This window comes from Macaca thibetana, chromosome 5 (genome assembly GCF_024542745.1).
Source record: "Macaca thibetana thibetana isolate TM-01 chromosome 5, ASM2454274v1, whole genome shotgun sequence".
NCBI lineage: Eukaryota > Metazoa > Chordata > Mammalia > Primates > Cercopithecidae > Macaca > Macaca thibetana.
The window spans coordinates 155,938,211-155,963,991 of record NC_065582.1 but is presented as its reverse complement, the minus strand read 5'-3'; the positions used below and the strand labels follow the sequence as shown (position 1 = coordinate 155,963,991).

The 25,781-nt window shown below is 34.5% G+C and overlaps 1 protein-coding gene across 11 annotated transcripts in view; it reads left to right on the top strand.

The window, feature by feature from the left end:
* The window catches only part of PCDH7 (protocadherin 7), a 427,914-nt gene that overhangs the window by 193,548 nt on the left and 208,585 nt on the right, over positions 1-25,781 (top strand). For 5 of the 11 annotated variants that reach the window (XM_050791300.1, XM_050791297.1, XM_050791298.1 and 2 more), the window contains one exon: positions 5,553-5,769. The exons of 1 other annotated variant lie outside the window; for it this stretch is intronic. In XM_050791300.1, coding sequence (XP_050647257.1) covers positions 5,553-5,769 — 217 coding nt within the window. Of the gene's footprint in view, positions 1-5,552; positions 5,770-20,886; positions 24,251-25,781 lie in introns of those variants that run through there. 5 more of the 11 variants (XM_050791303.1, XM_050791299.1, XM_050791304.1 and 2 more) reach the window with 3 other exon arrangements.

Genomic DNA, 25,781 nt, shown 5'->3' with positions numbered 1-25,781 from the left:
TCCACATACCTCATTAACAAAATTCCTCAAAACATTTCAATGTTTTTATAATTATTTTGATTTTATGTCTCTCTTCATTCTAGCTAGCTTGTCTTCTTTGCTCTCTTTCATTCTGCTCCCACCTTCTCTTATCGAGCATGCCTTTTTGTTTACATCTCCAAATATTTATTTTCAAGCAAACCTTCTTCAGTGCCAATGAAGAAAGACAAAAATGTAGATCAATAAATCAAACACTTTACAGAAATACTTGTTTTAACTTCTACCCTATTTCTCTCTCTTGTCATATATTTAAGAGTAGTAGTACATTCCCGCTTTCTCTATTTCTCCATTTATTGACAAGCCAATCTTCTACTTCTTTTGGTCCAACCTACAATTGTTTCCCAGAGTTTAGAGATACTATAGCCACAATGGCCTTCTAAAGGATAAATCCAAAGGCCATGTGGTAGTCAGCATCCTTCTTGATGTCTCTGATGCTTTTGATCACATAGAATTGCCTTTCTGGAAATGTTATGTTTCCTTGACTTCTGAGTTTTGAAAGTGACCTGCTTTTCATTCTCATCTTTTTGTTGTTGTTGTTGTTGTTGTTGTTTTTGCGACGGAGTCTCGCTCTGTCACCAGGCTGGAGTGCAGTGGCATGATCTCGGCTCACTGCAACCTCTGCCTCCCGGGTTCAAACGATTCTCCTGCCTCAGCTTCCCGAGTAGCTGGGATTATAGTCACTTATTGCCATGCCCAGCTAATTCTTGTAGTTTTGGTAGAGACGGGTTTTCACCATGTTGGCCAGGATGGTCTCAATCTCTTGACCTCGTGATCCGCCCGCCTCAGCCTCCCAAAGTGCTGTGATTACAGGTGTGAGCCACTGCGCCTGGCCCTCACACGCTTTTTTTAATTGCTTGCTTCTAGCAATATGGAATATGGAATCTATAATCAACCCCCAAATATATATTATCTATCAAATTTCTTTTAGAGATCTCAACCAACAAACCACTGTCTTTGCAGTGCCTGCCCTAAATTCCTGAGTGTTAGATAATCTTGTTTACGCCTCCATTTTACTGGAAACTTGATCACATTATATTTTTGTGCTTTTATAGACTGATAAGGTTTTGAGTTTCTTAAATGTGTAGAATCATTGTTGGAGCATCCTCGAAACCCTGGAACATAATGGACATAAAATAAATGGAGGTCTTGTGAATTAATGACTCAATCCAGTCAGATATATGGGCTTTCTTTATAATGGCCTTGCTGTCCATTTTCACTGCCACCACCTTCTCTCAACCTTACCTCTTGCTAGGTAAATATTTCATTATACTTTATCTCCTAGCATAATCTTCTGCCTTCAACATTTCTTCTTCCTCCTCTTTCATAAGGAACCGTCAGAAAATGTCTTCATTATTGACCTTTTCTTTAGATAATTCACTTACCTAAAGAAATTATTTGATTTTCACTCTCTTGTTTTTTAATTCTTTCACACATCTCATCCACAGGTTTTGGAATAATTTTCTTTAAGATCTCCGTCTTGCAGTACTTATTCAAGTCTGTAGCTTGTCTTCACAATTTCAAAGAGCTGGCAGACTGACACTCTTCCTCAAGCTCTTTTGCTTTCTTTGCTTTCTCTTCTCTTAGATAGACCAATTTACATTTACAGGACACAAAATCGTTTATCACCCCAGACAGAAAAATACAAAGTTCAGACACTGCAATTTACTAAATGTCTTTATGACCATACTTTTAAGTCTCAAGATGGAACCAGAAGTCTGCTGACTCTCCCTGGGAACTATTTTTTATACCCTTAAAGAACCGGCTGACTGCCTGGAGCACATTGCTTTCTTGAACCTCTACCTATGTTCTTCCTGACAATAAAGTTTCTCATTCCTTTCTGTGCCTCTTCATCAGCTGGGGATTTTTAAAAACTCCCGATCTCTGAGTCCCACCCTGATTGCTGATTCATTGGGTTTAAGTTGGGACCAGATATTGGCATCTGGTTTTTCCACAAGTTCTCTGGGTTCTCTAAAGCACATCTAGGTTGAAGAATTATCACGTAAGCTATTCTACTTCAGAGTATCAGTAATTAATGAAGTGACAGTTACATATATAGTGCAAATTCATTCTCTCTGTCAGGAGTTGACACTCTGCTTTATATTTCTGCTTTAGTCAATCTTTCTGGAGTATATAAATAATATGAATATGGTGTAATAACCTTTGCTGTAAAACAGCTATCTTTTCAAGACTCAGCTGTCTGCCTCTGTCTCTCGCCGTTTCTCTCTGTCTTTCTCTCATTTCATCTAACTCTGTATGTCTGATATACTATTTAAATTAAATGTTAATTCTTGCATCAATGGGAGCTCTTTCAGATTTTTGACTTCTGTATTAATTTGGTTCACCTTGTCAACTTAAATACTTGACCACAAAAAACTTATTATTAAAAATTATCAAAATGAATTTGAAGAGCTAGTGATGTAATGCTGATATCTTACTATGACATTCTAATAAAATATTTTAAAATGTGAATAAAATGATAGGTGTGATATACTATAATCCATTGGTTGATACATTTTATTTTAAATATTGTGAGTTACATTTTTATTCATTCAGATGTTATTTTAAATGCAAAAAGCATTTTATACAAGAAGGGAAGAATTGATGAATTTAAATGTTTTCTAATATATAAATAGATATCAATATTTTAAAATTATGCAATTTTTACTTCTAAAATAACTGATAAAGATTAAATATTCACAGTCAAAATAGGGTAGGAAATCAAGAAAACAAAATGCGTAGGTTCATAGCAGTCATTATATAGTACATTACAGGAAAAACATTATTTTATTCTTAACATTTTTCATTATAAACATAGCTATCACTGGTTTCTCTGCTAGCCTATCCACTTTTGGTGAAATAAACATTTAAGCACATATTTCAGAATTTTTCCAAAATTATTCCAAATTTCAACCAAATGTCACTCTTTTTTCCTACTTTTATATCAAAATGAAACACCATTTCTAATCATTTCTTATTTTCTAAGTTTATTGGTATGTCTTATGTATTTCTGTATTCATTTTGAGCTTTCTTCTTGTGTTAATGAAGATATTCTAAAAGATTTGAAAGTCATTAAAATAGAATTAAGAACAGCAGTTGACCCTCCTTTCTCTTTTTATGTGTTTGTTTATTTTTAAATCCATTGCTATGTCTTTAAATGATAATATGTCTGCATAACCCTTGGCATTCTTGGCTAAATTCAACATTGTCATTAAAATTTCATTGTTTAGAAATATTTACTGAATATTTTCTGTGTGTAGAACAATGTGGTTTTAGGAGACTGTCAGTGGTCTCCTTTCCAAGGTGATACCAAAAAGCATTAAACAGTCACAGGTGTGAGAAGTGGGGTGGATGGGGTGGATGGGGTGGATGGGGTGGGTGGGGTGGACAAGGGGTGGGAGAAAAGAAAATACACACACACAGGTAAAAATGAGGGTACAGCCGGGCGCGGTGGCTCACGTCTGTAATCCCAGCACTTTGGGAGGCCGAGGTGGGCGGATCACAAGGTCAGGAGATCGAGACCATCCTGGCTAACACAGTGAAACCCCGTCTCTACTAAAAATACAAAAAATTAGCCAGGCGAGGTGGCGGGCGCCTGTAGTCCCAGCTACTCAGGAGGCTGAGGCAGGAGAATGGCGTGAACCCGGGAGGCGGAGCTTGCAGTGAGTGGAGATCGCGCCACTGCACTCCAGCCTGGGCGACAGAGGGAGACTCCGTCTCAAAAAAAAAAAAAAAAAAAAAAAAAAAAAGACGGTACAAATTGATTTCTTTATTTTTTTAAATACAGGGTATTTACATTTCTTTATACATATTTTTTAAATAAAGGGTAAAATATCACAACTATATTACTGTAAAGAAATATGAGAATCATTAGTGAAATCAGAATAATGTTTCTAAAAAGTTTATTGTGAGTAAATTTAAATCTATAACATACCCATACTATGTATATTGAAAATATTTGTAATTGTTTATAAATACTGCAGTTCCAATTCAGTGAAACATTATAAAGAAGAGAACATGAATTAAATGTTTTCCTTTTGTATTAAGATTCAGCTATTCTGATTTTGACTTTGAATCAGAATAAAAAGGAGACTTTGTAAAGATTGTACACTTCAAATAAGTACATGAATTGTGAGCTACTGGGTTAAAAATACTGACAATTCACGATATTTTCAGCTAGTCTTCCATCAATGACAAAATAAAGGGAAATTTTATGGAAGCATGTGTTTGTCTTAGCAAAGCCAATTTATAAATTAGGGGGAGATGTTATAACTCTTCTTAGCTTTCCCATTAATAACCTACCATGTGCATATAATCCTTAGTATTTCTAAAATTCTAATGGTCCAGGTCATGATTAGTAATTTGTGTCATGAACATTCAAGTTATAAAGGTGCAAAAAAGGTTTTGTAACCTTTCACTGTTTTCTAGCAACATTAATTTTATACTTTGTAATAAAAAGAAACAGTCTGAGTAATAAGTTTAAAAATATGTACACTTCTGACATTTTTCAGATTCATGCAGCAGCTTTATGGATACAACTATTACCAAGAATAATCTCAGACTGACACTGCAGGACATTTTTATATGTTTTTCCAAGTTATTATTCTTATGTAGCACTGTCAATACATGGCATTGGTTTGTTCCTTTAATGAGCCTATTTTTTTATTTTATTTTATTTTGTGGTTAACTAAGATAATCTGCAAATACCTTCCATCTTCAGTCCAGCCATTGTCAGTAACATAGTAAATTGTGGGGTTCAATTGGATAAAGTTTGATAAAATTTTTAAGAAACAAATTAAAGGCTGTACATGATTTTACTTTATTGAACAAATCACAAACAGTAATATTAAGAACACACAATTGAACTTTATAGTTTATTTTCTACTCACTGTTTAGGGATACTTTTATCTATTATTTCAGTAAAACTCTTACAATTTCAAGGTCAATAGACAATATTTTTATAGGAGTTATGTAATAAACATATTTCTGTTTCCTAGCACTGCATCTAAATTCTTATTTGTCAGCTGTACTTTGAATAGTTTAAGTCAACTGCCATCCCATTTGATTTTATAACTTTGTATCATATGGACAAAGTATTTAAAAATTGAGTCTTCTTACAATGGATTAGTTCAATATTTACTGCCTTCACAAATCACTGACCTTGTTTTTTTAGAGTCCATTTCTGGAAAGCATATCTGAAGTAAATACTATTAGAATAGAAAAAGGTTGAATATGTGGAACTAACATATCAGATTTAAATGTGTGTTTTAGTGAAATTACTGTTTTTTTAATCGCTATTTCTGAAAGGGAATTTCCAGTTTTACCATAATAAAATCTAAGTTCTAGACATTGCCTTAGATAATACATAGTTAACTAACGCAATTTCAACATATCTATTCATTTAGTATTGAATTAGTTGCCGGTAGACTTTAATGTATGTAATTTATGTATTTTTTTTTAATAAGATCATTTACAATCTTATATCGTAGTGACATTCAGAATCTTTTCTTTTGCAGCCATTTCGTAGAGTGACGTTTTCTGTTGTGAGTCAGCCTCAGGACCCACATCAGGGGTCACTGCAGAGTTGCTATGACAGCGGGCTGGAGGAGTCAGAAACACCAAGCAGTAAGAGTTCTTCAGGGCCAAGACTGGGTGCCCTTCCACTCCCAGAGGACAACTATGAAAGGACCACGCCGGATGGCAGTGTTGGTGAGGCAGAGCATATGGAAAATGGTAGGGGCAAACACAACATCCACACACATAATCACGCTAGTGAGCCGTAATAAGTTGACTCGCGAAGGTCAGTCTAAAACCAAAATAAAATAGCTGACATTAAAACCATTTTATTTAAGTGAGAAATATTTGCTAAAATACAGAAATGCCAAATAAAGGAACATAACTCTGTAGATAAAATTCACCCAAATTGCACCACCATTTTAAAGCATCCTGTCCGAAATAAACGCACTTATAAATAAATCAGAACAGGGCCCACTGTGAAGGAAGCTAAATAAGTGCAGAATTCCTAAACAGTAGTCACCGAGAAAGGTCTTGTCTAATTGTTTTCTTCTATTCATTTTTGTCATGCAACTATTTCTTCAAGTACAACTGTCCAGTCTTAGTGAAAGGAAATGAAAGAAACATACCTTACTCTACCTTTTCTTGTCCTAGATGTTTAGGAAAGTGTTTTCAGACCGCTCCTTTCCAGTGATCACTGAATAGAGTCTAAGGAGAATAGTACTACTTTGTTCTCCATACTATATAATACATGCTATTAGAATTTCCCTCTTACTTAAATATAAGGTGTTTTTTTTCATTTTTATGTGAGAGAAAGGAAGGAAAATAAATCATAATACTCTGTATTTTTATACTGTTTTGAGGTGATTCTCATAATTACCACAATTGACCTTGTATACATTTTCCTTTAAGTTATACATTTAGATTGCAAATACCACTTTTAAAACTTTCCACATTTGTTTATATTCCCAGAGATAATTTGGTGATTTATTTTCTGGATTTTGAGTCATAAGTAAATGCCTGAGGAATAGATTTGTGTCAAATAATGGAATGGTAAAATTCATCCAAACTTCATTATTCTTTCAAATATGAAGAGAGAGAGATGGTTATACAGAGAGAAAGGAAGAGGAATCACACACATTTTATCCCTAGTAAAACTTGAAATGGATTTATGTCTTTTGCCATCTCAACCCCCGAGTGAAATAAGACACTCTAACTTTTTGTTATATACCAGTTTCTTTAGTGCCGATATATATGCAAGTAGAGCATATTAATGCAGGAGAAAGACTGATTTTCTTCTGGAAGTTTACCTATGAATATTAAAATCCAATATTAGAATATAATATATCATAAATGACCCCAAGTGAAAGTATTGCTAAATTGTATTATGCTAAATAATTATTTATCCACATTGTTCTCGGGTAAGAAGATATGATATCAGGGTCTTATGACTGATGTCCCTCTTGATTAATTTTACATAGTTAAAATGGCATTTTGCCTTATGGCTATAAAGGCATGTTTATCTGTGTGTATGATGGTGTGTGCTTATGTGGATGGGAGTCTGGTGTGGTTTCTAAGAATTATGTTTTTTTTAGTAATTTTTTTAATGGGCATACAATTTTCGTATGAGTTGTAATGCTGATGAAAATATATTTAAGGCAGATATGTTTAAAATTATTTGGAAAAAGAAATTAAACTAAAAATACTGTAATTACATACGTAATATGTAACTACATATGTAATTTGGATGTCAGCTTTATTAAAAAAGGACTTTGTACCACTGGCATTATAATCATTTTTTAATGTTACTTTCTGTTTTATGAGTTTATGCGGATTCATCACCTTTAAAATAAGAAATAAATAATGAATAATTAAAAGATAGTTATGTAATTACATGCAATTACATATATGTATCATGTGTACTATAATGTATTCTCTATTACATATGTAACATATGTAATTACAGATGTGTATATGTAATATAGAGTACATATATAGTACATGTAATTACATGTATGTACATATATGTAATTACAGTATTTTTAATATAGATAGATGATAAATAGAGCATACCTAGGAAGGCAAGATTAATTTAATTTAGGGGTATTACTACATCTGAGATTACCTTTTCATGAGAACATATAATTTTGTTTGTGTTTTAAGAACTACTTATTTTTACTGTAAAGAACAGAATGTACAATTAAATTTTTATTTTTTGGATGTCAGCTTTATTAAAAAAAGACTTTGTACCACTGGCATTATAATCATTTTTTAATGTTAGTTTATGTTTTATTAGTTTATGGGGATTCATCACCTTTAAAATAAGAAAGAAATGATGAATAATTAAAATATAATTATATATGACAAACACATGTCGGTTACCTTTTGGGAAACATACATGTCATGGAAAACTTAACAGGTGAGCTTGTTAATAAAATAGAAAGTACAATGAGAAAGAGTTCCAAAAAGCGACCTTTAATTCTTTTTTATAACTAAGTTTTTAAGGCCTGTTAAAAGCAAGGGCCATGATAATGTAATGGATTTTTCCTGATTTTGTATGTGGTCAATACTTGAAATTCAGAGTTTGTGTGACCATTTGTCATCTACTAGCTGTGATTCATATTAGCCTTGATCTATAGGTAATAACAGAATGAAATGTGATGTACTATGGGTGATCTAAATGTAGCAGTTGACCTTTGCATAACAATTTTGTTGGGTCCATGTTTTCAAACTACTCATCTAGCCATAAAGTGCAATTGTATTGCTTAAATTCTGGTAATTTCATCTTCAATATTAATGGATCATTCTGACATAAATAGAATTGGAATTGAAACCTGTCAAGTATTCATTTGTCACATTTAATTGGAATCCAGGTAATCTGTAGTTTTTTGCTTGACTAGGTTTTAATCAGGATTTGTATTGGATTTTCATTTGGATTTTCCATTAAAATACTATTTGGGATGCTGTGCTAGTTCCTAATTATTATTACCTCAAATATTTTTCTGGAATTTTAACCTATGTGAAACAATGCAGTTATCACCAAGTGTTTGGGATTAACTTTCATTGCAAAGTTGAGAAGATAATTTCCAGTGCAATAGCAAGCAAAATTCCAATGTCATGCTACAAGCCAGGAATAAGTTAGGATAGCTAATGATAAAAATACGTTTTCACAAATGCAAAAAAGGAACTAAAACAGGAAAATTTAAGTGAAATGTACTTACGTTTTACAAAAGTTTTATCTTCCTTCTGTACCGTAGTATGATAAATACAATTTCATTCCAAGGGCCTGTGTGTTAATGCCCTGTTTAACAAGCTTTAAGCTATATTCTAAAACACATTACTGCCAAATGTAGAATGAAGTTTTATTCTGTTATTAGCTAAGAAAAAAGAATACACCATAAGAACAAACATAATTTCTTACCACCAGAATCTAATAATGTAGAATGAGACCCACCATTTTAAAGTTCCAAATCTGTAGAGTGCCTCAGGTCCCTGCAAAGTAATACTAGAAATTACACCATTTAAAAAATAGTTTAAGAAAACCTTATTAGTTATACATTTATTTGTGACAGAGATTACTAATATGTATTTCTTTGCCTTTAATTATCATCAACATTATGATAATCTCATGCTAATCCTTTAATATCAATCTAATCAAACATTGAAGTAATTGGTTATTTGTTATTTCATTACAATACACTTAGCAATAAAGTAATAATTCATATAGAGTTTATGGTGGGAAATAGGTAATAAAAACATTTGATAATGAAAATGTTAGAATAATTGATGCATATTGCTATGAATTGATAATTCAAGTAAAACCCAAATGTTAGGCTTAAAAGCACCATCTCATGCAAGGCAAGCATTGACTATGCAAGGGTTTGCTCTTATTTTAATTATGCAGTACTCTTCAGACTTTCTCTTGGAGTGGGATAGAATGTTTCTTTAGGTCTATTCTATTTATCCTGGTCCTTCATGCTATGGCCTACTTGATCTTTCCAAAGCCTCCTCTAAATTATCTTTGCAAAGCCAGTTTGCCTTTGCTATGTAAGTCTTTGTGATAATTAGTGTTTAATAAGCTCAGATATAGAAAACACCTCTCTTGGCTTCTCATCTCAATTTTGCCATCGGTGTGTGTAGGCTACTGTCTAAGGAAATTAATAAATCAACTCTGAAACCTTACTGGGTTCCAGGTCCAATAATCTGTGATTCTCTTACATTCAATTTTTCTTGTATCTTTTATGCTATAGAATAGAGACATTTGTCTCATAGTGAGATAGTGAGTGAATTTGACAATGTATGTTAATGTGGGCAGGCCAATAGTGATTCTAGGGCCCTTCTGTCTACCCACACAGCAAGTGCATTTTAATAGTAGAAAATGCATTTTTTACATAAATCAAAGGAGTGGACTGAATCAAATGGTGTGATTTCTGGCCAGGTGGGTGGAAATGTTGGCACCATAGTAGGCCAGTGTGGGAGACAGCTGTGGAGCCTCCTTTAGATCCCACTATGCAAGAGTCATCTGCATCTGATCAAGCCCTGAGTGCAATGCCCTCGAAATACATTAATTATGATTAAGACATTTCACAATAGAATAAACACATATATTTTCTTACTTAGCAATGTGAACTTTGGTCAGAGTGCAAATGAAAAAAAAGATAGGAAATGATACATATTTTTCTGTAGGTAGACTTTCTTAAATATCACACCATAAAAATAAATTAAAAAAAAAAAAAAAACACAGCAGATGATCCATAAAACAGGCTTATAAAAAGTTAAATGAGGTTAGAAATTTGGCCACTCTAAATCCCTAATTCATTTTATGCTTCTTGATTTTCTCAGATCTTTAAATAATACTTTTGACTTTTATACATGAATATTTTTGAACTTTCCCTTTCCAAACTTCCTTACTTTGTCACACTTATATAAGCTAAGCTCAACTGTTTGATTCATTCTGTTTCCTTCATCTCTTCGTTCTACATGCATTATACCTTGTCCTTGATTATTTAAACATGCTGCAGTAAACCATGGACTTTTCATATTGCTTTTAGACAGTGTATTTGAAATATCATTGGGAATAAGCCACCAATTTTTAATAGCCAAGTGTAATGGGACTAGAGGCTAAATGCATATCTTTGTAGGAGATAAAGGACCTCCTCTTTCTCTCTCCTTTTCTCCTGTTTACCCAATTTTCAAGCAGGCATCTGTCAGGCAAAGTTGTCTAGTTATTGGTTTGTGCTGATTTCATGTAGATTGAGCAAACTTCTCTAGCAACGCTGCCTCTTCCGTCTTTCCATAGATCCTCATATACTTTTTAATGGCATAAGCACAATACCTAAAAAATCAAATACCTGTCATACCTTTTATCGTCTTCTGCAGGAAGAGACTAACATTCCTTGCTAAGGATTCATTTTCATAGTTTTGCATTTCTCTATGTCACCCTAATTGCCAGTGTCTGACTGAGGCTGCATTTTTTTCATTTTTCCTGTCAATTGTGACATGGCTCTATACCTCCCAAGTATCCCCCAAAAGTCTGTATGCCACCACTTTGGGAGGGTACTGTTCACTTTGATTTCTTCATAGTAATATATAGAGAGAGGGATTATAGAGACTGTCTCTAAGCCAGATCTCAACTAATTAAAATGTGTGCTATGTCTGGTAAAAGGAGCAATACAATCTAAAAGAATCTAAAGAAGGTACTGTCCTAGAGAAGAATTGGCAGTGCTGTGAGTAGAATCTACTAGTTTACAAAACAAGCTTTGAAATCTGATGATATCAGTTTGAATTCCGGCTTTACCTCCTACAAGGAGTATTATTTTCTAACCCCTCTTAGCTTCACTTTGTTCAATTGCAAATCATAGGATTGCAGAAGGAACTAAATAAGACAACAATATGTAATAATTTATAAATAAGTAATAAGTTGTATTTTCACTATATTAATTGATAAAATTTTTTACCATTATTATTTAAATAACAATGATAAATAGTTGGGATTATTATTAACTTCCGGTAGATATTTTTTTTTTTTTTTTTGAGAGGGAGTCTTGCTCTGTTGCCCAGGCTGGAGTGCAGTGGCACGATCTCGGCTCACTGCAAACTCTGCCTCCTGAGTTCACACCATTCTCCTGCCTCAGCCTCCCGAATAGCTGAGACTACAGGCGCCTGCCACCACGCCTGTCTAATTTTTTGTACTTTTAGTAGAGACGGAGTTTCACCATGTTAGCCAGGATGGTCTCCAACTTCTGACCCCATGATCTGCCTGCCTCGGCCTCCCAAAGTGCTGGGATTACAGGTGTGAGCCACCACACCTGGCCAACTTTAGGTAGATTTGATATAATACAATGGCTTAACCATGAGGACTTCATAAAATGCTCAGCCTCACAAATTTAGCATTTTTTAATTACCAGTATATACTCTCACCTTAAATATTTTCCAGTTAATTTTTTGACTTTTGCGTGAAGTACCGTAGGGTAGTACTCGTGAGTAGTAACTTATAAATATAGCAAGGACCTAAAATGAGGGGAAGGAAGTCTTCTATCTCTTGGCATCAAATCAACCCACTCTTTGTGTTCTCTGTCATTCAAGGTAGGGAGATGTCATGATCTTTCTACATTCTTTTCTCTTTTTTTAAGTGTTCTAGTTGAATGCATTATTCTTCACCTCCCTTTAAATTGCACCTCCCTTTAAACTGCTGCAAAGTATTCACATTAACAGGGAAAATGAGTTGAAAATAATGTCCAATTAGTATGCTTACCAGATTCTCAGCCCTTTCTTTTCTAATCTCAATATTAATAATTAACTCTGATAAAATGTGTGGCCGTATTCCCCTTTTTATTCTAATTTGATCCTTTTAAACTAAATCACTTTGCTGAACCCTTATGACATTTGAGGAGGGAACGAGCTCATCAAATCTCAAAGTGACTTTGGAGGTCAGTTAGTGGTTTTCTTGCCTCCGGACTCCCAAAGCATTTGCTTGTGTGAATTTCAGCACTTGTTGATAATACATTTGATTGTTTTGGTTCCTTATTTAGTTAAGGTATTATTTCAGTCTTTGAATTCTTTTTGCTTATAGATTATATATAATTCTATCCTTCCTCTGATACTATTGCCAGGTTTATGTATAAAAAGCCTTGTGCTGCTAAAACATAACAAACATTCTTAAGCATCTTCTATTTGGTAAAGGAACTCTGGACTATTTAAGTGTATTTAAGTATAGTAGTCCCCACCGGGCGCGGTGGCTCAAGCCTGTAATCCCAGCACTTTGGGAGGCCGAAACGGGCGGATCACAAGGTCAGGAGATCGAGACCATCCTGGCTAACCCGGTGAAACCCCGTCTCCACTAAAAAATACAAAAAACTAGCCGGGCGAAGTGGCGGGTGCCTGTAGTCCCAGCTACTCGGGAGGCTGAGGCAGGAGAATGGCGTAAACCTGAAAGGCGGAGCTTGCAGTGAGCTGAGATCCGGCCACCGCACTCCAGTTTGGGCAACAGAGCGAGACTCCGTCTCAAAAAAAAAAAAAAAAATTATAGTAGTCCCATATATATATATATATATATATATATATATATATATATATATATATGGTCTTGCTCTGTAGTCCTGGCTGGAGTGAGATGGCACATTCTTGGCTCACTGTAGCCTCGACCTCCCTGGCTCAAGCGATTCTCTCACCTTAGCCAACTAAGCAGCTGGGGTTACAGGCATGCATCACCGTGCCTGTAATTTTGTTTATTTTTTTGTGGAGACAAAGTCTCACTATGTTGCCAAGGCTGGTCTCAAACTCCTGGAATCAAGCGATTATTCTGTCTTGGCCCCGCAAAGTGCCAGGATTAGACATGAGCCACCCTGCCCAGTAAGTTAGTACTCTTAACCTGGGAGGTTAGCCCACCTACTGAAAAGCCATTTTAACTGAATATTCCTCCTCTAAGGTAAAACACCTCCATTGTTACCTCTTCTCTTGCAGGTTTTTAGTAAGTAAAGTAATTTTTGCTTTGCAAATAAAACAAAGGAGAATAATAGGTGTCTCTTGTTTCATGGGATAATTACACAGTGTCAAAGCTGTGGTTATTCATTTTGATTCAACAAACCGATACTGAAAATAAAATATGACCAAGGCTTTCTGAGGAAATTTAAGTAAAGGAGAAAGAATCTCTGCCTTTAAGATGGAAGTTTTTATGTTTGGGAGATACAACCTTGATCACAGTAAATTAATTATAATGAAAAAAGTAGTAAGCTCATTAGAGAAGTTCAGAGTGGTGTGAGGCACAGAGGGGGGAAAGGAAAATTATATGGAAGAAACAATTATAAACACAGGTTTTGAAAGTTTTTATTTTATAAATAAAATGTTGGATGGGAAGAAGTCCTTGAAATGTTTTTTTCCTGCACATCCTCTCCCTTTACCTACTCATCTTTGATATATTTAAAAACAATTATTATACTGGTCTGGAGGCTTCATTTGAAGCCAAACAAATTCAGATTATTTGTTTTATTTTTCTAGTCCAGTTACTGTTCCCTTTTTATGTCTTCCTTTTTCCTTTTTTCATTTTTTAATATTAAACACAATTAGTTCAAAAACTCTAAAATTTAGCCTTGATGAAATTGGCAGCAGAAGCTAAATCCAGATCTAAACTATAAAATAGATTAATTTTGTATCTTCCTTTTCTCTCTGCTTATAAACAAGGATAATTACTAAAAATGTGTGTGCTGTAAATAAGACCTTTCAAACTCAGTAAGAACCTGTAAATAATCTTTTGAAGTCATTGTTATTTATTTTCAGAAGACCAGTTGTATTACTCAAATTAAATAGATGATTAAATTACATTGGAGTAGAGTAGATTGGATTACATTATATTTATTTTAAAAAGCAACTCATTTGTTTTGTGAAGGTTGCAAATTGTTTTTGTAATTGTTATTTCAAGATTTAAGTTAAGCATACAGGTATTTATATTACAATCCCTTTATACTGAAATATAGCCAGTAGGTTGCTTCATTTTTAATCTTGTCTCTGATAAATTTTACTTAATATATGCAGGTAGATTTTTTGGCATAAAGTCTCATTATCATGTATGTCCTCTCATTATTGTCCAGAAAATATAAGTGTTAAGTTCGTTATAAGAATGAGAAAATATCTGAAATGCATGCAAATTTAAATGCCTCCTCTAGAACAGAGTTTCAACTACTAACATATGATACTCTTAAAGGAAATTAATTTTTGATTCTATATGTTTAAATAAAATCTGTGATTAGTGATATGTTTTGGGAGTAAACAGACAATAGGATAGCACCCAGCTATCTAGTAATCCCAGCACTTTGGGAGGCCGAGACGGGCGGATCACGAGGTCAGGAGAGCGAGACCATCCTGGCTAACACGGTGAAACCCTGTCTCCACTAAAAAATACAAAAAGCTAGCCGGGCGAGGTGGCGGGCGCCTGTAGTCCCAGCTACTCGGGAGGCTGAGGCAGGAGAATGGCATGAACCCGGGAGGCGGAGCTTGCAGTGAGCTGAGATCCGGCCACTGCACTCCAGCCTGGGCGATAGAGCGAGACTCCGTCTCAAAAAAAAAAAAAAAAAAAAAAAAAAAAAAGAAACTTTTTCATTTCTGCTTGAAAATATATCTCCCATGGTTTTATTTCTGCTTTGCAATGCTTAGCGTCTTCATTAATTAAGTAGTTCAGAAGCCCTATATGATCTGAGAGTGGTATGCATTTCTGAGGTTGCATTCCTCTGAACCCCAGTGCCCAATGCTGAATTGTGCCCATTGTTTCAATTCCTTGTGAGGCCACATTTCACCAAGACAGCGTTTGTAGCCAAAGGTCATAGCAGCTATAGCTGAAATTTTATACAGTGAATAGGGAATGTAGAGTGTTATAAGAATCCATTGAGTAAAATTCAACGACCATTTGTTGAGCATTTATTTTATGCAAATTTTTATGAAGGACTCAAAGGTGAATGACAGGCTCTGTTTACTAAGAGTTTAAATATTGTCAGAGAGAATGGCGTGTGCAGATTAGATGTTTAAAAGTAAAGGCATGAGAGGCACTATATGGAGAGACTGATTATATGCTACAAGAAGTAGAGGAGGACATGAGTGGGGGTTATAAAAAATCATAGCCATGCTTTGAAGGGTGGAAAAGTAGGGATTTGCTAAGCAGAAATGTGGATAAGGCTGTGGAGAACAGTGAGAGGTACCAAGGATACCTACCTTAGAGGGTGAGGAAAAACTGGTACCATTTGCCAACCTGGGAAAAGTGGAAAGAGCAGCACATTTTCATTGGAATGATTCTGGTTAAGACATGCTGTACTTAAGGTATCTTTGAAAAATGCAAGTGATATTTAACAGGATATAGATCTGAAATTTGTGAGTATAAATAAGCAGAAGAATGCAGCTTTAGGAGTCATTAGAACACTGGTAATGCTGGATTCTTGGGAATAATTCAGACTACGATTTAAGTATATGACACCAGATAAGTGACGTTATCCAAACAGAATGTTGAAAAGTACTGAAATATAAGATAATAAAGGAGAAGTAAGTTTCAAGGAATGTGAGCGTGAAATACATTGAAAACAAAATCAGGCTGGGCAAGGTGGCTAATGCCTGTAATTGCAGCACTTTGGGAGGCCGAGGTGGGTGGATTGGTTGTGCCCAGGAGTTCCAGACATGCCTGGGCAACATAGCCAGACCCTGCCTCTACAAAAAATAGTTTAAAAATTAGCCAGATGTAGTGACACATGCCTGTAGTCCTAGCCACTTAGGAGGTTGATGAGGGAGGAGGGCTTGTGCCCAGAAGTTCCAGGCTGCAGTGAGCTTTTATTACGGCAGTGCACTCCAGCCTGAGTGACAGACTGAGACCCTGTCTCTAAACAAAACAAAACACAAACAAACAAAAAAGTAAAAACTGAAACAAACAAAATGTGACAGGATAAATGAAGTTAGCATTGGGAAAGTAGTAACTATCAAATATCTAGTCCTACAGAGATGAAGATGAAGAAGTAGACGTGTGGGATCATGTAGATATTGATTAACGAAGAGAGTTAGGTCATTTGCATGGGAGGTATTTTGTGTTTTTACCACCCTTCTTCCCCACTGTACCATAAACTGCTTAAAGACAGGATCTGTGCCTTGGCTACCGTTGTATGATACTTCTGGAATTATTCTTCCATATACGTGTCCAAAATAAAACACAAAGTTGAATTAAAGTTGTATGTACTAGACGGGCATGGTGACTCACGCCTGTAATCCCAGCACTTTGGGAGGCCGAGGTGGGTGGATCACTTGAGGTCAGGAGTTCGAGAGCAGCCTGACCAACATGGAGAAACCCCATCTCTACTAAAAGTACAAAATTAACCAGGTGTGGTGGCTCATGCCTGTAATCCCAGTTACTCAGGAGGCTGAGGTAAGAGAATCACTTGAACTTGGGAGACGGAGGTTGCGGTGAGCCGAGATCGCGCATTGCCTTCCAATCTGAGCAACGAGAGCGAAACTCTATCTCAAAAATAAATAAATAAATAAATAAATAAATAAATAAATAAATAAATAAATAAAATTGTATGTACGAAATAGGGACCCGATGTTGCTGATACAGATTTAACAGAATTGAGACAACTCAGAAAGCTGGAGATCAGAAAATGGAATTAAGAACACACTTGAGAATTTCTTTCCCAGGTCACCAAGTTCATTGTGACATCATTATCAGAGGCAGGGGCATGGTGGCATCTTTTGATATCAATCGTAATGAATTTCTAACCGCCTTATGCTTCTATTTTTCAGGACTTTTTTTTTTTTTTTTTTTTTTTTTACAAAATTTTCAGAAAGTACCATACAGTGTGACATTTCTGTATAATAGCTTTTGCTGTCTTTCTTGAGTGATATAATACTAATTCATTGAATTAGTTTTGTCCTCTAGTATGACTTTTATATTTTATTTTATACTATGCAATTATTTGACCATTTTACTTAAAATTAAAAGAGTATGTGACTAATTACATTTATGGTGAGATCTAATGATTTATAACATTTCCTGGTCATCATAAAAATGTATTTTGTGATTTTAAGATTCTTGACATTGTAACAGTGCTATCAATTGTCAGTAATAGTATACAAGTAGGTGTGCTTCAAAACATAAATCACGAAAATAGAATCTGAATGAGAAATAAATTCAATTGTAGAGTAAAAGGACTAATTCCAGTCTATTTTATGTTTGCATAACACCACAGAAATGTCGTGTCACTATGCCTACCACAGCTAGTGCACCATCCAAGGAAAGAAATACTTCCAAATATATTACGTGCAAAGTCATACAAATAATGATTTGGCAGGAAGAATTTTTTTTTTTTTTTTGAGATGGAGTCTCGCTCTGTTGCCCTTTTAATGTTGTTTTTAACCTAAAGAAATGAAACCACCAATGACACATAAAGTTATTATTTATTTGTGTTCATTTTTGCTTTATAGGAGTTATGTATAAGTACTGTGTTGATAAAAAGTCTACCAGTTCAAGATAATCTAAACAATTGCTACAAAATGATGTCCAAGTAAAAAAATGCAACTCCCATTTAATCACTCATATGTATATTTGTTTCATGGAAAACCTCTACTAATGTCCATTTTTTGATATGTGTATGCACTCCCCATTGTCCTGAAACATCAAGTAGAATGTATGTAAATGTGGTATGTGACAAGAGAAGGCTACCTGGCTGATTACAGAGTGACCTCTGGGTGGTATCTGTATATTGCTTTCTAGATCCATAAAACACAAATTTTTCAGTGCCTCAGAATTGTACAGAACCAAGCATGACAACCAAGTCTCAACAACATTACAAGATCCTAATGTCAAACTGAACATTGGTTTATTGAACTTAGAACAGGAGAATATCCCATTCAGTAGGTAAAAAAGTCTCTGCCTCCTCTTCAAAGTAATACCCTTTCTTTAAGGAGATCCAAGGAAAATCAGCGCAGCTCTTAAAATGTTGCCTAAAGAGGAGATGGAATCAGAGGAGGGGTTTCTTTTCTTCCTTTTTCTTTCTTTCTTTCTTTTTCTTTTCTTTTCTTTTTTTTTTTTTTTTTTTTTTTTTTTTTTTTTTTTTTTTTTTTTTTGAGACAGAGTCTTGCTCTGTCGCCAGGCTGGAGTGCATTTGGGTGATCTTGACTCACTGCAACCTCTGCCTCCCGGGTTCAAGCGATCCTCCTGCCTCAGCCTCCCAGGTAGCTGGGACTACAGGTGCATGCTACCACCCCAGCTAATTTTTGTATTTTTAGTAGAGGCGGGGTTTCACCATGTTAGCCAGGATGGTCTCAATCCCCTTTCCTCGCGATCTGCCCGCCTCGGCCTCTCAAAGTGCTGGGAGTACAGGTGTGAGCCACCGCGCCCAGCCACAAGTTTCTTAATCCATACACTGAGGCTTGATGCGGCCTGCAGAAACAAATCTATCTTTGAGATCATCTGGAAAACACATTGCTTTTGCTCCCTAGATTCAGTGCTTCTTTCAGTGCCAGCTACTAACCACAATCTTGTGTCTCTAACTTATGCTTGTTGCTGTTTGTTTTCTCTTGTCTTTAGGGTCATCTATTAAGGATTTTGCATATTCTTTCTTAAAATATATAAAGGAGTTTTTTCAATAATAGCTTTAGGCCTGCTTATATAACCAGACTTCATTTCTCTCCTTGCTTCTGGTCCATTCTATAAGGTGTCTTTGCGCTCTCTAAACATTCACCAACTATCTATCAATTATTTAGTTGTTTACTTGGCAATTCCCTGCTATTACTCTTGTGTAGGTGATACCTGACACTCACAACTGTGTGCATAAGAAACAATTCCAGATTTATGTGTAATTTTAAAAATCATTAATTAAATGCTCCTAATTCTCAGGTAATTCTCACCTAAAACAAGCTCGATCTTTAATTATGTGAGTACTTGAGGAAATGGAGTTTCAGGGCCCAGTCTTTATGATTTCCCTTCACTGTGGTGAAGCAATCTAACCATACATCAGCTTTCAATAGGTAACTGGAAGCAACATGTTCACACGGAACCATATTTTATCAGAGTTTTTCCCTGTAAGCTTACTGCCCTTTATTCAGTGTGATCAATTGTATTCAGCCTTCACTAGTTCTTTGAGAATTCAATTTTGAGAGGCATTTCTAGTTTCCTGGACAACATTGGTCCATCTCTTTCTCCCAGAATAATGAAGATCTAAAATCTAATTCTTGCCTATTTCAGCCCCAGACTGTTTTCATCCACTTTTGTGAAATCAAGTCAGTATGCTTTTTCTTTTGCTGCCCACGTCTGAGTATTATCTATGTCCCCAGGATCAAGTAGCTATTAAATTACTTCTATAAATTGCCCATGGGTTTAGAGATCCCTGTGTGTGTGTTTTTTAAGTAACCACATTTTATTTTAGAACACAAAGTACAGGACTTCTGATTTGATTATTTAGCCTCTTAAACTTTTTCAGAAGTTTTTTGAAAATAGCAGGGAAAATACATTATCACTCTTCTTTACCTTAATGAAAATTCTCAGTTCCTCTGTCATTTCATTTCTGAAGGAGCATTAGAGGACTGTTCCACAAACTGACTCTTGGGCTTCATATTTTTTCTTTATTTCTCCATTCTAATAATCTATTCCTTTGCCTTTCCTAAACTCATCATCTCATGCACACTTTCTTCTTTATAATACCTTATCATGACCTTTTGGAGATTAAATAATTCAGTTTCTCTACCAGAAGTCATTATATTTGAGTCATTTTTGACTATCAAGTTTCTCTTTTCCTTTGGGATACCTTCTAGAAGAGTTTGTTTAATATTTTCAGTTTTAAAAAGTCTTTCTTAAATATAACAATTCTACTGTATCGTAATGTATCATAATGTATCATATAATCTGTACATTTGCAAAGAATTGGAGCAAGATATCTTGGGTTCTAGTTGAAGCTCTGTCACATTTCCAGAAAGAGAACCTGGGTCAATTCATGTAATATTGCCTTCACTTACACAATAGGTACAATAAATATAATAATAACTGCCCTATCTTCCTCAAAGGGTTATGTGCACTTGAATATATTTTTTTGGAAGTTAGCATTAATAAAAGTATGCTAAAGTATTACTGAAGTATTACTTTACTATATTTAGTTATTTATAGACACCTTATTACTGATGTATTGCTGAAGTATTGCTTTACTGTATTTAGTTATTTATAGAAGTATTGAATGCTGAAGTATTACTTTACTGTATTTATTTATAGATACCTTAAAATTGCTGGTAACTAGTTCTACAACAGTCTTTTTCCACATTAAATCAGACTCGCAATGTTCACAATATTTATTAAATGCGTGATTATTTTCTTACCTCCAGAAATGTTTACTGGCCTCACTTATATTTAGCTGTAAAGGTAAGTCATGTCTTGGCCCCTTTTGAATTGCCTATTGGTTTCCAATTCTCTAGGCTAAGAGTACATGGGTCTCTAACTACTGTGAACAAGTTCTAGTATGTTTAACAAATATAATTCTATGAAAACTGTAGAGAAATAAAACATTAATAATATCACGTCTATTTTCTACAAGCTAAATGGCTCTGTCTTTAGGAAATCTGCATATATTTTCCTGGATTTATTGTAAAGGAATAGTAAATGACAGAAACCAGTAACTCACAGAGATATTCATCAAGTAATTATTAAAGATCATTCACTGAGCAGTAGCAGAGTAGTTCCAAAAAGCCTGAGATTACAGACAACCCTCAAATATTCAGAGCAGTGAGCAAAGCCTTGTAAAGATTATCACCGATCACAGAGTGTGGATAGGATCTGCCAATTAGGCACCAATTCATAGCCCTTATTCACATCTCCATTTAAACTGCTAATTAAGCCAAATAAATTTGTAAATGTAGAAATCAACTTTTATGGGATATTTGAGATAATTTTCGGAGCACAGAGCAAAACACTCCAATTACAATACAATGCGAGCACAAAAGGCTTCATGAAGTAATCTAAAGGCACCACGTCATCACGGTGTCAGAGATAAATGAATTATAATTGCATTGGTATTCACTCCCTCTTATAAATACACATAAAATGAAAGAAGCACTAAAACAGAACAACATAAAGTGGATAACCTATCCATCAAAAATGTTTACTAGAATGATAAAATAGTATCATTATTAAATGTAGAAAAAGAAAAGATAAACAGAGCAAGGAATAATTGAATTAGTAAATTAATTCTTTTATAGTACATTGGTGTCTACCTGAGGGTTCTATATAATCATTTGCTTTACAGTATCACTCAGAGCAAGGTAATGTCGACATTTTACAGATGATAAAAGTGAGAAGAAGATATGGAAAGTTGTAGTTAATACCTGATAACTCTTAGTATTTAATACGTGATAGCTTTTATTTTTTATTATTTATCGCTATTAACTCTAAAGGGCTATATTTGCGTTATTGAATTCAAAGTTTATGAAAACCTATTACAGCCATTATAATTATTTATATTTTAAAAACTCATTTAAGTAGAAAAACATTTAGTTTTTATGTTATATTTAATAGAAGCACTGATTTATTGTATAGTTTTAAGCAAATCCCTTAGCTTTTTGTTGTCTCATTGTCTAAGGCAGGCAATAAACTTTGCTCTACCTATTTTTCAGGTAATTTCTCTTTTCATCTGTGTATTGTAAAACACAGTGCACTTTTTTTTTATTTTTTGCATAAAGCAATATTTGTTTTATGATCGAGAACCAATGTAAATTATAACTTTGATGTTGGTACCTGGGATTATGACTCAGATGGTCAAGTATTCACATCACAAAAATTAGGAAGAGGCTAATAGATTTTGGTGGGAGGTGTTGTTTTTATTTGCTTGTTTGTTTCAGAATAACAGAATAATAGACTCAGTATCATAAACCAATTAAAGAAATATACCCAAAATAAGGTAAGAAGAATCAATACCAGATGCTTTATTTATGGTTAAACTTGATAGTTATATCACCTTTGACTGTAATTCATTGCTAGTTCATTCAGAACACACACACACACACACACACACACACACACCCCTGCATTGTATTCTTCTATCAAGGTAGAGAAGATGCTTAACTCAATGGGAGGAGGCATAAGAAAATATTGCATTAAGAGCCTGATTCTGGAGTTGGTCCCATGACTCCCAATGATTGTGGAAACAAAGCAATTAACTTTTTAATTATGCAAACCATTCAGTAAGCAGTAAAAAATATGTTAGTTTATTTAATACTTCTAATATTCTCAGTAATGGTGGAAATTTCGAACTAAGCAAAAAACTTTAGCTAAATGTGTAAACTCAGATTTTTCTTTCAAGTTTTTCTTTCTGCTGAATAAATACAGGAAAATATTTCCACATCCATATCATTGCTTTCAAAACTGCTAGATAATCCATTTTAAATCATATGATTTTTATAATATGTGATTCAGTTAGAAAATATCTTAGCTATTTTGAGTCTTGGTCACAAATATTTTTAACTGCAACACAAGTCACAACCCTTCCTCCTACCTCGCTAGGGAATATTTATTTTAATTATGCCTGCCAGTTGATCTAAATTATTGAACTTGCTCAAACTTGCTGAAGAATTAGAAGCTTCCTTGGATACAGTAACAAATTAAAGTAAAATGGAAAACAATTTTGAAATTACCAGCATGACAGAAATAAAAGGGAATATATATTATGCACACTAACACATTTTCAAGTTTCCTTGTTCTCAAGTATATCTCATTAAATCTCTTTATGGCCAGGAGAGGATATGCCTTACAAAAGTGGATCAATTACTGGACTGAAGCAAGCATTTAAAATATAAATTTCCTATTCTAATATCAGGATATTTTGGGATTTTTATTTGACATATGGAATCATGTCATCTATTTAGGAACACACATGCAGAAAAGATGCATATTTCAAAGTAGAATTAAGTAAAAATATGTGTTTCCACTGAGAAGCTAGCATGTGTAGCTTGCTAATAATTGACCTTGTCATTAAGCAACTTTCAGCCCCCATCTGCCAATTCTGCTCCTTTGTAATTATCATATATATTTTACGATCAGTGGTAAGGCTTTCATTTCCTTCCTGGGAATAAGGCAGGACACTTCTGACGTGGTTAGGACAATTCTCTTGTAGCAATAGGGGAAAAAAAGAACAAAAAATGTAATATAGCTACATGGAGAGATGTCTGCCTCTGAGCTCTTTTCATTTTAGCAGCTTGAGAAATATTGCTCCACGTTATTGCTCAGACACACATTCTTTCTAAACGAAGGTTACTGCCATTGATTCCCAAGAGCTAAAGGATTCATTTTAATATTTTTGCACTTCATTTAGCTAGTCTCCTTATTGATTGGACTTTATGAACTATCTACTTGTACGTGACATGCATTCCTAAGCAAATTTGAGGACAAATATTTCCTGGATCAACATGTAGAGAACTTGACTTCCCAATTACTGTATATTTTGGATACTCATTCTGAAATTTATGAGCAAACTTTAGAAAGAACTGGCGCTGCTCATTGGGGAAAAACATACATACACACACACACACACACACACACACACACACACACACACACACACACCAGCCTTGATCAGCTAGGCCAAGCAGGTTTGAGGCACCTCCTGGAAATAATTTGAGTAATAAATTATCCTTTCAGAAATATTTTATTTTGGAAATGTTCCATTAAATTAAAATCAATTGTTTCACACCTTGCAAACTTGACAGTCTCTTATTATATTGAGATATTTTTATATTGTAAAATTAAGTAATATTTTTTATAATATAGTAAGCTTTAATAAAAGACCAGTAGAAAATTTGTAGTGTATGTGCCTTAAAATTCATTTTTTTCTCTTATTACTTAACATGCCAATTTGAAATTTAATATAATCTTTTAAGTAATATACTGACAGAGAAACCCTGTAAGCTGAACTTAAGATTGTAGTTTCCTAATTGCCTTCTAATGCTTTTTCCCCTCCAGAATAAAGTGTGTCCTTCTATTTTTATAATACAGAGTTAAAAATATACAAATATATTTTAGAGTATTTCAGAATACTGCTTTAAGGTTATTTCAGTGAACTGCTCAAGTACTTCATCATTTTGAAATGTCCTTTACACCTAAAGCTCTAATTTTCCATACAAGGGATATTGTTTTTTAATACAAGCCTGAAAATCCCTGGGAGCACTTAGGCCTGCCACTGTCAATGCACAATAAGAGGTCTCAACAAGAAACCCCATGCCCTGAGACTGATGCTGACAGTTGGTATTTTAAGTTTCTGTTGAAAACTTATGATAATCCGATGTAAATGTGCCTGTTATTTGTAATAACCATTTCAGTATTGTGGTATATTAGGCTTTTCATGCACTTTCTCTCCGCACTGGAACTCAGCCATTATTCTGTCCTTGGCTTCTGTATTGCTTGCTATAACAAAGTCCTTCTGATACTACTGGTAATAAACCTTCACGGATGCAATCCAAGATAGACCCTACTGATAACTGAATTCTCTTTAATAGTGAATTGTATTCTTGTGGGACTCCAGCATAGTTATTTTCCTTTAGAGTTAAGGGTTTTACATTGAAATAGCATTTATTTATTTATTTATATCATTGGAGAGTCTCACTGCCATGACTAAGAAAATCGCTCCATAAAATACTTGGTAATGTAAATGTGAGAATGAAAGTTATACATCTGATGATTTGTCAAATTTATGGCTTGTACCAACACAACTGTCTCTATAAAGGAATTTAATACACACATTGGAGCATATTCCTGTAATGCCTAGTAAAAATGAATGCTGTTATACTATGAGATCTCAAAAGCAGGAATCACTCTAGAATTATCCCTTTGACATTTCTAATCATGCATGGCCTGGCTTCACAAATCTAAATTTGATATAGGAAAACTTAAAATAAGCATTTGTTACAGAAGTACCTGCCCTCCCACAGAGGATAACATTTCATGTGTAGGGCCTGCTTTTGATGTATTTCTTTACCTGTTGCTTTTATTGGCAAGCAATGGAAGAGTCAATTAAGAGTAGGAAGTTTAACTGGATTCACATTAGAGGAAAAGCAGGTCAAAGTTGATGAGCACGTGCCTAGAATCTGAGATCAATGATTACCCCAGATGGAAGAGTAATGATGTGGTAGGCCAAACACAAAAAAAACAAAAAACAAAAACAAAAAAATTGAGGATTATACCAATAGCCTGAAAATGCATTAACATATCGAAATATGTTTAGCCTCTTTCTTTG